The 13,004-nt window shown below is 34.4% G+C and overlaps 1 protein-coding gene across 3 annotated transcripts in view; it reads left to right on the top strand.

Moving 5' to 3' along the window:
- Positions 1-13,004, top strand: part of LOC106173087 (deubiquitinating protein VCPIP1) — a 32,171-nt gene that overhangs the window by 144 nt on the left and 19,023 nt on the right. For all 3 annotated transcript variants that reach the window (XR_015333234.1, XR_015333231.1, XM_013554076.2), the window contains exons 2-9: positions 374-1,230; positions 1,754-1,882; positions 2,390-2,520; positions 2,759-2,870; positions 3,241-3,450; positions 4,217-4,304; positions 4,594-4,740; positions 8,833-8,966. Coding sequence is in view for 1 of the 3 variants with exons in the window: in XM_013554076.2 (XP_013409530.2) it covers positions 375-1,230; positions 1,754-1,882; positions 2,390-2,520; positions 2,759-2,870; positions 3,241-3,450; positions 4,217-4,304; positions 4,594-4,740; positions 8,833-8,966 (1,807 nt within the window). In the remaining 2 variants the exon portion in view is untranslated. The remainder of the gene's footprint in view (positions 1-373; positions 1,231-1,753; positions 1,883-2,389; positions 2,521-2,758; positions 2,871-3,240; positions 3,451-4,216; positions 4,305-4,593; positions 4,741-8,832; positions 8,967-13,004) is intronic.

The following is a 13,004-nucleotide window of genomic DNA, read 5'->3' as shown; positions in this document are numbered from 1 at the left end:
CTAAATAAATATAATTGCACTTCATTATGTGTTATACACACAGCAAGCGATAGAATAAAAATTGTTATGAAGTTCATGTTTGAATTAGAATATCGACCATGAGAACAGGAAATTGCCCTGTGATTGTCGAAAATTCCCAGAAAAAAATTATCTCAAAATATTTGAAACTTTTCTGGAATGAATAGGCCAGCTACTCTGAATGACTGTGCAATTTACTTTATAGATAAATTACTCGCTGCCTGCTGAGGTGTAGCATAGCAAGACTAATTTTACTTATACTAGTGTCATATAAGACGATTTTACTCCGAAGTGTTAGTCTGTTTCATTTTTCAAAATCAAGTTGAAAACTATTTAGATCTGTTGTCTTTTAAAGGATGGCAGCAAAGGGCAACAAAGAACCCTACCGGGTCCTCTCTGGTTACTGTCCAGATGAAGGATGTCAGACAAGGCTGTTCTTTCCTGCCTATGAGACCAGCATAGAGTGCACAGGCTGTGGACAGAGGCATGAAAGGAACACCATCAAGAATCCCGAGGTTGTCACTGACCCAGAGGTTGCCTTACATAACATGCTGAAAAATGTCCTGGTAGAGAATACCACCCCAAAGAAGGGTACTGACTCAGTGAAGGTGTTAGGGCTGTCCAATTATCACTGTAAGCTTGTCTCGCCTTTGTTGACCACATACGGCATGGACAAGGCCACTGGGGAAGCCAGGCTATTAAAAGATATGGGTCAAAAAGAAGTGTTTGACTGTAGCATTCTCGGAGATAGAGCTTTCCTGATAGAGCAGGAGCACATTGAAGTATATGGCTATGGAAGAGATAGGACTGGCAGCACCAAGTACCTGGCTGACACTCTGGAAATGATACGCAAGATGAACAATGATGTCGAAAACCTTCTACCTGTCCATGCTGATGGAGATGGACACTGCCTAGTACATGCTGTATCCAGAGCACTGATTGGCCGGGAACTCTTTTGGCATGCCCTGCGCCAAAATCTCAAGACACATTTTACTGCAAAGCTTGATAATTACAAGGCTCTGTTTCAAGACTTCATTGACCAGTCAGAATGGAACTTGATTATCGAAGAGTGTGATCCGGATTTCCTACCCCCTGATGGAGAGGCACATGGATTGAGAAATATCCACATCTTTGGCCTGGCAAATGTTCTTAAGAGACCTATTATACTTTTAGATTCCATGACTGGAATGCAGAGCTCTGGTGACTATTCAGGTACAGTGGGCATCATTTGATTGCAGATATATATGTATGCAGTCTAAGCACTATTACAACTTGTAACTACTTAGTCTTTTAAACTGATACTCAATAGTCCAATGGATGCATCATTATTAGTAAATCTGCATTAGTTTCACTTTTGAAGCAACATATTTTTATGTGTACTCATTCTGTTTTCATGATCTTTCTGAAAATAGGAAAGAGGTCACTGCTTTGCCTTGTACTTATCATGGACTACATTTTTAGACAATAGGTCACTGCTTTGCCTTGTACTTATGAATTACATTTTTAGACATAAATATAAGTACATAGCTACATATCTATGCTACAATGACCCCGGATCGTAACTGATAACAATGCTTACTCAATGAATGTCAAGATATTAACTGTTCCTGAAGAGGACATTAAAATCAGATAACATTCTAAACTGTAAAATGTAGTCAGTTGTACTAATCTATTACTCAATACAAAATTGCACATGTATATTGTCCTTCAAAATTTGTATTGTTTTATATTTCAGGGGTGTTTCTTCCTGCCTTTAACCCTCCAGAGAAATGTAGAGGAAAAGATGGCCAACTGAATAAACCCCTATGTTTAGCCTGGAGCAGTTCAGGGAGAAATCATTACATTCCATTGGTTGGGATAAAAGGTACTATGATAACCATAACTAGTATAAATTCATTGCTTGTTCTATTACTTTGAAAATTTCCATGTCTTGTTAATCAAATAGGTCTGTTAATTCCTATGAAGTTTGAAGTAGAGCGTAGTATCAGTGGCATTGACAAGAGGATATTTTATACTTAAGATTAGCAGTTTTGTTGACCTGATTATATTGATAACCTCTTTCCATTTGCATCTCTCTGTAAAAATCAAAGCTAAGCTTTTTTGTCAAGGACTAATTTTAATTCTGTGGCTTATAAAATTTTCGTGTGTCTAGCAAATTAAAGTGTATCACTTGAATCGATAACAGTTATGTAGACATAATTTCATCTGTTTGAAAGTCAAACTTTAATAGTAGAAAGAATAATAATATCAAAAACAATTATTTATGTGTAAGTGCATGATTATTATTCTTTAAATTAAGACATGACTTTGAATAAATAATGTATTCTCTTATATTGACATCTAATTGCCCTATTCCTCTACTTCCTGTCAGGTAAACCCCTGCCTCGGCTAGCAAGATGGATTATCCCAAAAGTCTGGGGAATGCCTAACCAGCTGTTAGATACCTATATCCAGTTTGACAGTGAGGACAAATGTGTCCTGGGTGGGGAGAAGTGTCTGCCTGTGAGTGGTTAGGAATGATTGCTCCTCTCTTTTTTTTTTTCTTTTTTTTTTTTGGGGGGGGGGGTTGCTGTGTTCATTAATAAAAATTGGGTAGCTTTATTATGTGCATTAGAAAGATTGAACACATAATCAGCAAGTGAAAAATAAATTGGGCATAGATTCAGTTACATTTCGTGACAGAAATTCGTAAACAAGATTTATGAGGAAATTCATTTTAATTTTTCTGTACTTGTTCCAGGACAGGTACATTCATCGCCTGGTATCTGCCATGGATGCAGTTTTCATAAACAAGTATGAAGTACACCCAGGACTGGTAACTGACATGCACCAATATTGTTACAAGGCAACAGGTAATTTAGCCACATGTGCAGGACCAGATGATTTATTTGTGGTTACAAAATGAATTGTATTATGTTGATTATGATATGTGATGTGGTCATCATGATATAATTGTGGTCTAAGTTTGTTGAAGGAGAGAACTTTTAGCTAAAGAAATTCAAACAAACAAATAAAAGTCAACATTGGCTGAAATTCCATTTGAATGCCTTTTTCATATGAGAATGTTTGCATTAGACAGATATATGTATTTTCAGTGAATTACATCAGCCCATTAGGTTGAAGTTGTGGACTTCTTTAAACCATAAATGTCTGATAGGTATTCTATGCAGATCTGTAATTTGAATATGTATTGACAATGCTTTTTCAATGATGAATTTCTAGGAATTGTTGGGATTCACCCCGAGGTTGTTATTGAGAATACCCAGAAAGCAGTGGCAGAGAAGAGACTCTTTCGCTGTTTGACATGTGACGCCATTTGTGAATTCCGCCTGCTTTCTGAGTGGTTTGTAAAGGGAGGCAGTCTGTATGAGGTGGCAGCTTCAGCACCTGGGTCCCTGGTGCCAGGGAAAAAGTACAGCTTTCCTATGAAAGGTATGAAAAATTCATAGTACTGGGAGTTCATTCTCTAGACTTAGGGTTGAGTGAAAAAAACATTTGTGAATGAATAATTTTGGCTGTAAATTGATTTTCTTAAATTTTCAGTGCTTCTTGTTCGTAATCAGACATTTCATAAAACTTGCTTTGGTTAAAAATGTATTGGAGTTTGTCTTAAATAATTTTGTAAATTACAGTCAGTCTTGGTCACATTTAAGATTAAACAATAGACCAGAGAGACATTTTAACCTTTTAATTTTCCTCTCCGTGACATATAACGTGTTTGTGTGCAGGTGCTTGAAAATGGATTCATTCTTAAAGCCATTACACCCTGAAGTGTGACAGTTTTTTAAACCACCAGAACATACTCATTTGAAATTCTTGTCGGTGCTTTTCACCTGAATTATGAATTGACAAATGATGAAGAGAAAGACAGTAATTGCCTGAGTCATGCTACTTTTTTCCACAAACATCAGTTCAGGATGACTGGAATTAATCTCATGCAAACAGATTGTAGATATTCACATATCTGGCTAATGTAATTGTGAAAACAAAAACAAAAACCTTTTTCCGGTTAATAGAACACTGTCTGTCTGTGTATTGTATTTCACTAAATATATTATCTTTTATTTATGACATCCTGCATTTCAAAGCTGAATTCTTATGACTTGACAAATTGTGCCAATATTTTTTTTTTCATCATGGGCCTATATATATATTTATGAGAAATAAAGATACGTACATTTTGTTTATCTTGCTTCAGGTTTGATGTGTGTCTATGATGGGGAGAAAGATATCCTAGTACCTGATATGGAACAAAGTGGCTTGTCTCAATGTGGCTGGTGTAGGGGGTAAGGAATTGTAGGAAACAAACTTTGTTATTATTATCATTATATGGAACTAACTGCGTTGTGCTTCGTTATTAAAAAAAAAAAATTTTTGTTTATGATTTAAAAAAAAAGGAAAGGAGCTTGTTACATAGGGTAGTTATGGTATCAGTTAAAATAGAATACAATAGAATAGAATAGTGCAGTCCAAAGCAGTGCGATAGAGAACAATAAAGGATATAATATCTATATAAGTTAAGATCAGCTGTACAGTATGACCTGTAAGCAGATATGATCAGTTTGTGTTGTTCAGGACTACACTTCGCACATTAAATGGTGATGGCTCAGTGGCGTATCAGAATGGTGACCGTACCACAACCCAGGCGGGGGCCTCCAGTAGATGTCAATGTGGATTCAAGCATTTTTGGGATGGGAAAGAGTACAACAACTTGCCAGAAGTGTAAGTGCTTTCTTACAAAGAACTCTTGTGATTGTAATTCTAAACAGACCGATACTTGAAATTAACTTCTATAAAGGCCTTACTACATATTTTCTTTATTTTTTGTGTGTATGAAAAACTCATTTTGCTAACTTAGGTTCCATTGATTGATTGCTATGAAGCACTTGTACTATGTTTCTGCCTATCATTTCTTGTGCCTTTTTGTTGTTAAGGGACTTTAACAGGCCTACTTTAAAATGTGGTAGCTGAGTCTTGTGATAGGTGAAAGAGATATACACATCTACAAGAACCAAAATCACACTTCTTTTAATAACCAGTGTTTGCAAGCTTGTTGCAGCTTAACAGATTCTGAGTGCCAAGAAAATTTTATTGATTGATTCATAGACTGATGGTTTGATCCATCAGTTGTTTGATATTGTTCACATTAACTTGTTAAATAAATGTAGGTATTGACACTCTTGAAGCATATTTATATGGGGAACTTTTGCTTTCCTTATCATGACAGTTTTCCATTTTTTTTTATCAGCCTAGTGAATGATAAAAAACAATATAATGTCATTTGGTGTAGTTATACTAGTGGTATTCACTGTTTTTAGTGAAATCAAAATATATTATATGGGAACTCTCAGCTGACTGATTCTTTAGGACTATTCTTATTATTAATATCATGTTGTTTTGTACATGTAGCATGCAATCTCTTTTACATTTTTTTTTATTAAAACCACGATGTTTGATATTTGGTGTAGACTAAAAGAGGAGACCCTCTTAAACAGGGAACATCAGTTCATAGGTAGTTTGGTTAATTGATACAGACTCTTGAAGAATTCTGTAGTCCTCTAGGGTCTTTTAATGTGCTTTGTTTACTGAGTGAGGTGTCTTTTATTCAATTCATGTAAGCATGATTATCAGTCTGTTAACGTTTGGGGACTAGGAATGATCAACTATCTCTGTTCATGAATTGCTGAAGTAAATTTAAGAGTTTTTTTAAACGATTCTTTCGGTGTGCAACATGTGTACATGACTGGGCTGTTTGATAGATTTGGATAATTGGTTCTGGCTTACAAATGTGTCAGTTCTCTCTTTAAAAACATTTTGGGAAGTTTACAGTGTTGATGGTGATTTAGGCTGTGAATTTTATCAAAATGTACCCCAAGACTTCAGTTTTAAATAGGGGAATATTGCATGTAAGAATGCTAATGTTTTTTTTTTTCAAGGGACACACTTGCCTATCTCACATTGTGACATTTGGAAACCATAATTATCTGTTTGAATTGACCTAAATCTGTAAAGTTTGCTGGCTAAAATTGCCATCAAATCATTGCAGAAATAAGATTTTCACTATTGATTCTGGGGTGTTCATTGGTATTTACTGAAGTGCCACTGATATTTGGTGTTGTCATTATTGATCAAGTGAATATATTGCCTCTTCTACTGACCCATTGAAATAAATATGTTAAGAAGCTTAAACAATTTTTATTAATTGATTATTTATTGGATCCTCTTGATGGTAGTTGCTGTTTTCTGATGCCTTGGGTTTTAGACATATTGTCAACCAGATGATATCAAAGATCATTGACCTATTTTGAAATCAGATATACCATGAACTTCATTTTGAATGGATTTTTTCATGAGTTCTGTCTTCAAGTTGCATATCTCCATGTGGAAGATGTTGACAACAGACATTATGATATCGGGTATAAAATATTTTATATGAAACAATTATATAATTATATGTCTATTGATATTCAGTATCAATGGGCAATCTTAAGCTATTACATAAATTCCTTTTTTTTTTTTTTTTGATGAAAACCTTGATTTTTTATGAACATTCTTTGCAGCACAAAATCAGTTGAGTTAATTTAAATACGTGTACGTGATTAAGTTGTTTGACCAGTAACCATGAATATTAGTTGCATTTGGAAAGAAAATCTAGCTTAAAGCAATAAAATGATAATGATGATAATAATAAGAATAATGATAATAATAGTAATTATGATGAGTGATAATGATAAAAATAATGATGATGATGATGATGATGATGATACCTCTGTTAATGGAAAATTGTTTGATCCAGGTCTTTTGCATGAAAGCTGGATACGTTTCACATGTATGCTTATAATTACCTCAACCATAATTGACACATTAGGATCCATTTCTTTATCTCAGCATTCATGCTGAATTGACACTTTATATCCTGGGGTAAGAAATTTGTCATATAGTACAGGTTAAAATATGGCCACTCTAGAAAAAATGATTAATTGCAGCAAAGGTTGTGTACTTCTCTAGGATTTGAAATTCAAGGAATAGGCAAATACACAGAATACAGTGTAAAGTGCACCGAAGGTTGCAATTTAGGAAATAAAGATGTAAGAATATGATATACCTAATATTTTAGTGTATCATACACCTGGAAATGTCCTTCCTCTCGAGGTATTGATTGAAAGTTATGCCATCAATTCATGGTATTTTTTCTAGAAAGTAGAATAGAGTTGCACAGTATGATGATAAGGAAATTGTTGTTTTACGAGCTTGTTAGATCTGTGCATTGATTGTTATTTTTTTTTTTGCATCATTGCTCTTTTGCAAATTTCCTGCTCAGTATGTGAATTGTTTTTTATGGTTAGATCTATTGTTGCATTTGTTAATGTTGTCTTTGTTTATTTTTTCACCCACTGTCATGCCATTTCACTCTATTCTGCTAACTCTTTCTGTATATCTTACAATTTATTTTGAAAAAGGCAAAATTACCATAATTGACTACAGACAGAACATTTATTTTATATTATTTGTAAGCTTATATGTCATATTATAGACATTAGCCTCTTCTTGACAATTTTGTCTAGTCTTTCTTCTTTTTTTTTCTTTTTTTTTTTAGCTTTAATTATTGCAATCAGTGCTTTCCCCCCTCCTCCTATGTACTTCTAAGCTGATACTTCTGCTTATCATCTTTTTTTTCACTTAAACTATTAATGTCATTTGAATATCTTGGGTAGGAAATACAAAAGGCACATATATAATAATTATAGTATCATCATTTTTATTATCATGTATCGTGACTGCATTTGCTTTGCTGGTTTATGTTAGCCGTCCTCATTTATGATACACATGACAGTTGTATACAGAGCCTGCCTAGTAGTGAACTGCCTACCAATCTATAATAGACTACAACCATTGGAACTGATGGCTTCCCAAGATCTTAATATCTTACAGTAAATGCATTATCTAAAAAGGATGGTGGACTTGCTGTGGTTTTAATCAATGATTCTAACCCCACTGTGAGCTTTGCCTTCAGGTCTTTGGAAAGCATATCATATAAGTATATAAAAAGCAGTGAGTGGCAGGCTGATATTGGGAAAATTTGATAATGCCAACAGTAATTTCCACAAAGACTGACATTTTCTCTTTCAAACAATCAGTCGCTTGTTAGGAGTTTATTGGTTATCCAAGCAAACATTTTATGTACATATAAGTAAGTATAATATTCAAGTTTTATGGTTCTACAGTTCTCTTTGAGAAAGAAGTATTTTTCTAATTCTGCTCTATAAAATGGTCACAAATAACCAGTTTTGTCATTAGATTTTAACACTGGGAATTATGTGAAAAATCAATCTGAACGCTTCTTCAGCAGCATTACTGGAAGCAGTTTTATTGTAGATATCTTTTTAGTCGATAATTGGCAGATAGTTTTTCCCTATTTTTCAACCCTGGAGTTAAACTGGTTTTTTGACTTCTGAAGTTGTTAAATTTATTGGCTCTGCTTAAATCTCACAATATGAATGGCCTTTCTGTTGATTGCTCATTGAGAGTGGGAGTAATTTGTATCAATTGTTTGTCTCCAGCATTGGCAATCTGCTGGCGCGTCAGCTGTCTATTACCACATGTTAAAAGAGCTCACTTAGGAAGACCGAAGCTTTTATCCATCATAGAAATGTCTTCAGGTTTCTCATTAAAAAAAGGAGAGAAACACTGCAAATTACTGCCACCCCGATAGTATTACAGCCATAACATCTCTTTAGGTTTGCCACATAATTATAACGCATGCATTTTCTGCCAATGGCACAAGTATTGTATGGTTTGTTATTTATCTTCCAGGCTGCCACTGGTTCTGGAGTGGAATGGCAAAGTGATCCCAGAGAAGGTGTACTGGTTCCAGCATGAGGAAGACAGTAGTCTGAACAGCAATGTGTTTGATGTAGCTCAGAGGGTGGTGCAGAAACATTTCCCAGGTAAGACTCTGTTGGTTTATTTAACAAAATTGGTGGATAGATGGTCTTTTTAGGTTGATGTGATGGATATGATAATTGGTATTTGTAAAAAAATGTTGCAGGGAAATATTTGGTTGCTATTCACATCATTTTGTGTGAAATGTGTAGAATTGCATAGAGTCTTTCATAAAAAAAGTTCTTTGTGGCTTACTCTTTATACGTCTCATTAACTTCAAAATCACGATCTCATCCAGATAATTTGAAACTCAGTGTGGCTCTACAGTTGCTAAGAGAAGATTTTAAAAACGTCAAATGTGAAATATTTTAACATTTAACATTAATGTATAATTTGAAGATGGCACAAATGTCAGAATTGGTAATGGATTTCAGTTCTGTATTTGAGATATTGGTTTTGATGCACAGCCAATACTGAGACTTGTTTGCAGGTATCACCTCCCTAGTTCCATTAGTTTTTGGCTTCTTTCAAAACAACAGTGTCTATTGCGAAATTGATGATAGATTTTTGCTTCCTAGGAGATTTTATTTTCAAGGCGTGAACAAATAAGATTGATTTGTGTGTTTTTTAGCGAAATTCAGACTTGCAGTTTTTCATTTGCAGTCCTCTGTCTGGCTTCTCTGCAGGAAGTTGAGGGTTGACTTTGAAAATAAGTTTTAGGTCTGTACCTGAGAATGCTGTATTATAAAGTGCTGTCATTGGATGTAAGAATTTCAAATGATGGTCTTAAGTTTTAAGAAGATTTATTGAAAGATGTGTGTTTTTATTGTTTTCTAATAGGTACAAAATATCTAAAAGGAATGTGTGATTGTAGGAGGTGAAGTAATCAAGGCTGTTTGCTTGAATTATTGTTAAAATCTGATGCCATCTGCTTATTTCGTCTTCAGCAGGGTAATTCTCCAGTCCAGACAGGGTTAGGTATTTCTGCATTTGTAAAATGTTATAATATGGATATGAATAGAAACAAAATGCCATTATCATCATCATTGAGACAGATAAACTGTTGTGAAAACAGGAGCAGTGTTATCACATTTCTGAGGCTGAATCTACAGAGTAAGGCTAAAGTAAGGCTGTCATTAAAATTAGGCTTGATATGTTTTCCTCTATGAACAGGTTGAATGTATGAAGACATAATTATATGATTATTCCCTGCTACAGCTTCAAAAATTGTGAAGTAAAAATTAAATAATTTGAGAGTATGCTTGAAGGGATACAATGAAGAGAAATAAGATTTTTAATTTGAATGGATGAAATTAAAAAAAGCAAAAAGAAGAAAATTTTGATACAGTGTTTCACTGAGTGAATAAGTGATTCACTGAGTGAAAGTTAACACTGGTCATTAAAAAAAGATCAAAATTTTGCTCAAAATCAATTTGAAAGTCATCAGCCTTTTGCTTTTATTTTAACACATTTTCTTCAACTCTTCCTTTTTGTTCAGATATCAACCACATGCATATATATTTTTTATTATGAAGATTTTTTGCTATTGCTTAATTTAATACCAAATCCCAGGTTTTAGGTAGTCAAGGAAAAACAGATTCCAATGCTATGCATGTAATTGATTGACTTGTTTTGCTGAAAGATGAAGATCTATGAAGGCAATTTGTACTCTGTAGATTAGGTCACTCTGCTCTACTACTCTTAGTGCAGATGGCTTTCAATCTTTCGGTTTATTTAAAACATTTATCTATCAATTAATCAAGATTACTGATAGCAGAAGAAAATCAAAGACTTAAAGCAATGAGAGACACATTTTTTAAAAGCAATGTAGAAGGTTATTGGGCAGACCAGCTCCCTGTTCTTATAGTACTTGTATTCATTCTACCTTCTTCGTGTGTATTTTGTCTTAATTCAAAAATTCTCTAAGAATTAATATCAAACTGTAAGTGTTTAAGTTATCCAGGAGACCAAACTGTTTGTTTGGTCCTAGAGGTATTACTTGGAATTCAGTTATAGATTGAAGTGCTAATCAATTGTAGTGTAATGGAAGCAGCTTGCTTTAGTGGTTGTTTAAAACAGATGTAGGCTTACCAGTATCAAATCTACAACAAGGTTATTCCTTCAGCACAGGCAGATGTAAAAAAAAGTGCAGGTAGTGCATTATAACAATTACGCTGCAATTTTGTATTTATAAAACATTCATGTAAATTTTATAGGATTGTGGTTCTGGGAAATCAAATGCAGTGCATATATAGTCCTGGATATTGCCTAGAATTGTATTTAGAATACTTTGTTATGTCCATAAATGCAGATAAATCAATTCCAAACCTTACAAGTGAAGTCCCCAGAAAGGGGTAAAGGATCACATAAAATGTTGTTCTTTTGATTTGTTTGCTGAACATGGAACATTCCCAACCACACTGACACACAAAGCAATCAGGTCATCTAATATATACACTGCCTAGGCCACTGACAGTTTTTATCACTACTGCCTTAAAACAATTCTACTGGCTTCCCATTCAGGCTTCAATTCAATACTATGCATATACTGTATATCACTCTCTTTGTCCACTCCGCTGATCTGAACATTATATTCTACTGCTTTTTAAATCGTGTTTCTACAGTGTTGCTATATTTTGAATTAATGGCTATTGTCTTTATTTTTTGTTTTATTTTGATTTATAGGTTTTGAATAATATTATTATCATTTATAAATGCACAAAAGGTATTTATTTGGCACAATATTTGTTTGCAGCCATTTTTGAGATAAGCCATTTGTGTAATTTAATATATTTTCAGGGCCTGCAGTTTTTCTACTCCTCCTTAAACACTTCAAATAAAAGAGACTTGTTTCTGTAGATCATTTGATTTGAAAATAAATACCAACAGATAACTGATAATTGGTCATTGTAGCTGCTGTGACCCCAGATGACTGCCCAGTTGATAGAATCGTGCTTCTGTGTAGTGTGTGTTTGTTTAAGTGACCATCGCATGTCTGGAGATAAGACAGTTTATATTTCTGCAGTCAACAGATTTGGTTGTTATATGTATATTTATATGCACAGTTTAAGTATTTGTAACCTATTTAATGTCTTCTTAGAAAATTTGTAAGAAAATAACTTGAGTTGATGATGTTTTGATTTTTAGTTCATGACAGTAATTTCATATCATAAATCGGTTTGTGTGGACTTTATTGATCGGTTGACATGTCGGTATTGGGTTTGTAACTTCATGTAGCAGGAGAGCAAACATTAGGATGATATTTTTTGTGCTCATGCCATTCTCGTGCGGAGGGTACCTAGGGAAATGGCTTCTATTGTCCGTCCTTCTTAACACCTAAACTACTTTGATGCAGTAACTGGAGAAGGGAGTGGAAGTGGATCACTGGATTTCCAATACCTGCACAGAAGCCTCTGTTGAAGCCCTGGAATAAGTTTCTGAGCCAGTCACCTTGATTTATTTTTGAAGCTCATCTTTGTCAACACCTGGCAGGAACTTTGCATACCCCCAGCAGTCATTTTGTTTTTTTTTTATTATTATTATATTGGCCTGATTGACAGTGTATCTTCTAAGCAGTGGGTTCATTCGAGTTGTTCTGTTTCGACAGGATTTCTATTTTTCTTGAGGTTTTTTTTTTACTGATTGCAGTTGATGCAGGTTCAGGTATGTACACTTGACAGCCTTTGATGCCTAGTTTTTTAAATGTGGTACATGTATCTTTTTGGAAAAACAATGTTGATTTGACTGTCATGTCAGTAAATGTGACCAGACGATCTTTGTAACCTTGGGTTAAAAATTACTGAACAACTAGGTGTAACCACATCATAGGAGGCTGAAGGTTATACCAGGTACTGAAGTACCAATGCTTTCTACCTAAGGTGGAGCAGTTTCATGTGATGTTGTAATGTGTAACATCAAGTTTTAATGGTTATTGGATTATTGTTCAAATTGCCCGAGGTAAAAAAGGTAAGTGAAGCAAGTTTAAGGAGGATTGGCAGGAAAATGTATCAGTCTATTGAAAAGCAGAAGAGAGAGAGAGATGATTATTTGTTTGCGTGTGTGTGTGTGTGTGTGTGTGTGTGTGTGCGTGCGTGAGAGAGAGT

Source organism: Lingula anatina, chromosome 1 (assembly GCF_051362555.1).
Source record: "Lingula anatina isolate TDL-2025a chromosome 1, LinAna3.0, whole genome shotgun sequence".
Taxonomy (NCBI): domain Eukaryota; kingdom Metazoa; phylum Brachiopoda; class Lingulata; order Lingulida; family Lingulidae; genus Lingula; species Lingula anatina.
Note: the sequence above shows the minus strand (reverse complement) of the source record. Positions and strands in the feature narration are given on the sequence as shown.